The 3,192-nt window shown below is 38.8% G+C and overlaps 1 protein-coding gene across 2 annotated transcripts in view; it reads left to right on the plus strand.

The window, feature by feature from the left end:
- Positions 1-3,192, plus strand: part of LOC106872822 (alpha-N-acetylgalactosaminidase) — a 36,976-nt gene that overhangs the window by 6,597 nt on the left and 27,187 nt on the right. For both annotated transcript variants that reach the window (XM_014919946.2, XM_014919947.2), the window contains exon 2: positions 1,420-1,619. In XM_014919946.2, the coding sequence (XP_014775432.1) occupies positions 1,453-1,619 (167 nt within the window). In that variant the 5' untranslated portion in view covers positions 1,420-1,452. The remainder of the gene's footprint in view (positions 1-1,419; positions 1,620-3,192) is intronic.

Below are 3,192 nucleotides of genomic sequence, written 5' to 3' on the forward strand. Positions count from 1 at the left end.
ACATCATCATCATCATCGTCGTCGTTTAACGTCTACTTTCCATGCAGGCATGGGTTAGATGGTTTGACAGAGGGCTGGCAAGTCAGAAGGCTGCACCAGGCTCCAATCCGATCTGGCAATGTTTCTACAGCTAGATGCCGTTCCTAATGTCAACCACTCTGAGACTGTAGTGGGTGCTGTTTACGTACCACTAGCATGAGGGCCAGTCAGGCAGTACTGGCATCGGCCACACTTGAATGGTGCTTTTTATGTGCCACTGGCACGGGAGCCAGTCAGGTGGCACTGGCAACGACCATGCTTGAATGGTGTTTTTTACGTGCCACTGGCATGAGACCAGTCAGCTAGCACTGGCATCGACACACTTGAATGGTGCTTTTTATGTGCCACAGGCACAGGTGTCAAGCGGTACTGTCATTGGCCACAACAACAACTTCACTTACCTCAACAGGTCTTCGCAAGCGCAGTTTATTACCCAATGGTTGAAAGGTACTCTTAAACGGGCTGGTTATGTTGCACTGGCATAGGCCACAGTTATGGTCTCACTTAGCTTGTCGGGTCTTCTCAAGCACAGCACATCTCCAAAGGTCTCGATCACTTGTCATCCCCTCGGTGACGCCCAACATTTGAAGGTTGTGCTTCAACACCTCATCCCAGGTCTTCCTGGGTCTACCTCTTCCACAGGTACCCTCTACTGCTAGGGTGTGACACTTTTTCACACAGATGTCCTTATCCATACACAACAAATGACCATACCAACACACTTGTCTCTCTTGTGCACTACATCTGATGCTTCTGTCCAGACAACTTTGGAATCTCCTGCAAGTCTCCTGGATGGTCTTCTTTTTTAAGTTGGCGAATGCTGCCATAATCTTTGCCTTCAGTTCATCTTTGGTGTTACAAGGAGTTTTGTTAGCCTCTTGCTTAACTGCATCCCACACATATATTAGCGCTTGCATCCACTCTAATAGATTCTGAAGAATCTACTAGAATAGATGCAAGCGCTAATATATGATTTATAAAAACATCTGACATATTAATAAAAATCTGTAAATGTACAACCATCCAGATCTCTGAGTATCTTATTATTTTTTCTAATATATAATTCCTGTACACAACCTCCAAACCTAATATATATATATATATATATATATATATACACACACACACACACATACATATACATATACAGACATGCTGGGCTTCCACACAGTTTCTGTCTACCAAATTCACTCACAAGGTATTGATTGGTTGGCCTGAGGCTATAGTAGCAGACATTTGCTCAAAACACCATGTAGTGGGACTGAACCTGAAACCTTGTGGTTGCAAAGTGAACTTCTTAACTACATAGCCATGTCTGTTACAATATAAAATAAAAAAAAGAACAACAACAATTTAATACTTTCAATTATCTTTTTGCAGAACCTGTTCTGAAAATACAAGAAAGAAAAGAAAATGGTATATTTAAAGATTGCTTTTGGGTTAGCATCCATTTTACTACTATGTCAAAGTGTGCTGTCTCTGAAGAATGGCCTTGCTTTGACACCACCAATGGGTTGGCTCTCATGGGAGAGATTCCGATGTAATATTGACTGTGATAATGATCCCGATAACTGTATCAGGTAATTATGTTTATTTTTATTATACCTTTTTACTATTGTTCACAAAATTTTAAAGTGTTTTATGATATATATTTAGTTGTGAGACTGGAAGATCAAGGAATTCATAGGAAGAAATGGTGAGGTGTAAACCTCAAGATGCCAATGCCTTATTCTATGTGTTTTTCTGTGTCTTGTGCACTTAGAAAAAGTGCCTATAACTCTCCAAATACTCTAAGATTTGTGGGAGGTATGGAGAAAGGAAGGAAGGTATCCTTAGACTGGAGATGTGTGTGAATGCTTGTACCAGAGAAGATTCAGTTAAAGGCACCTAAGGTACTTGATAATGATGCAAAACTGGATGACAGACTTAGCCTGTTACCTATTCACTGAGTTTGTGTATTAATATTTTGTAAGGCAGTGAATTGCAGAATTGTTAGTACACTGGGCAAGATGCTTAGCGGCATTTTGTCCATCTCTACATTCTGAGCTCAAATTCAGCCAAAGTTGACTTTGTCTTTCATCTTTTTGGTTGACAAAATAAGTACCACTTGAGTACTGGGGTAGATGTAATCAATTTATCCCCTCCCCCAAACTTGCTGGCCTCGTGCCAAAATTTGAAATCAATCTTTTGTATGGCGGTAAGATAGCAGACTGGCAGAACCGTTAACATGTGAGGCAAAATGCTTTTCACTCTTTTGGGGTTGATAAAACAAGTACCAGTTGAGCACTAAGGTCAATGTAATCAACGTACTCCCCCCCCCCCCACTATCCAGACTTGCTGGCTTAGTGCCATAATTTGAAATCATTATTTTGTATAACTGTAGTGCTGGCTGTAATTACTTGGCAATTAAAATTTTTAGCTGCTATCATTTTGCTTAATTAGCTAATGTCATTGGAAAGTCATAAACATCATAACCTCCATTTTCCTAATCTAAAACAAATTAGCAGGACTGATTACTCATTGATTGATACTACTGGTCATGAGCAGTCAAGTAATTGATCAAATAATCACACTAGTGTAGTGGTTCCTAAACAATGCACAGTGCAACATAGCACATCTGTTGTGTTGCAAGATGTAGGTACCCATGCATTGCAAAAACAATAAAATTATTTCTGAAAATGTGAAGATACTCAGTGAAATTTTAAATAGAATTAAGTAGTAAGCACTTACTGTTCTGTATTTTAAGTTATTTTTATTGATACACCTAATATATAGATTTTATCATCATCATTGTTTAAATGTCCACATTTTTCATGCTAGTATGTATCAGGTGAGATTTATTGAGGCAAGTTTTTCTACAGCCTGAAGCTGAATCTTGTTGCCAAGTAAGGTACGATTAGGTTAGAAAGAAAGTCCTGTCACGTTTCAAGATGGGAAAGAAACAGATGCTTCTTTGGTCTTAACTGAAATATTCAATCAAGATAATGTTTCGCTTCATTATTGATAACATAATCCCATCAGTTTGGCAAATTGTCGATCCCATGGGCATAAAATTCTTTAGGTATTGAAGCAAAGAAAGGTACAATACCATTTTTAACCTCTTCACAATTAATAAGCTGTTTTCCCTCTAAATAATGTTGCAATGATCTGAAA

Source organism: Octopus bimaculoides, chromosome 7 (genome assembly GCF_001194135.2).
Source record: "Octopus bimaculoides isolate UCB-OBI-ISO-001 chromosome 7, ASM119413v2, whole genome shotgun sequence".
NCBI classification, from domain to species: domain Eukaryota; kingdom Metazoa; phylum Mollusca; class Cephalopoda; order Octopoda; family Octopodidae; genus Octopus; species Octopus bimaculoides.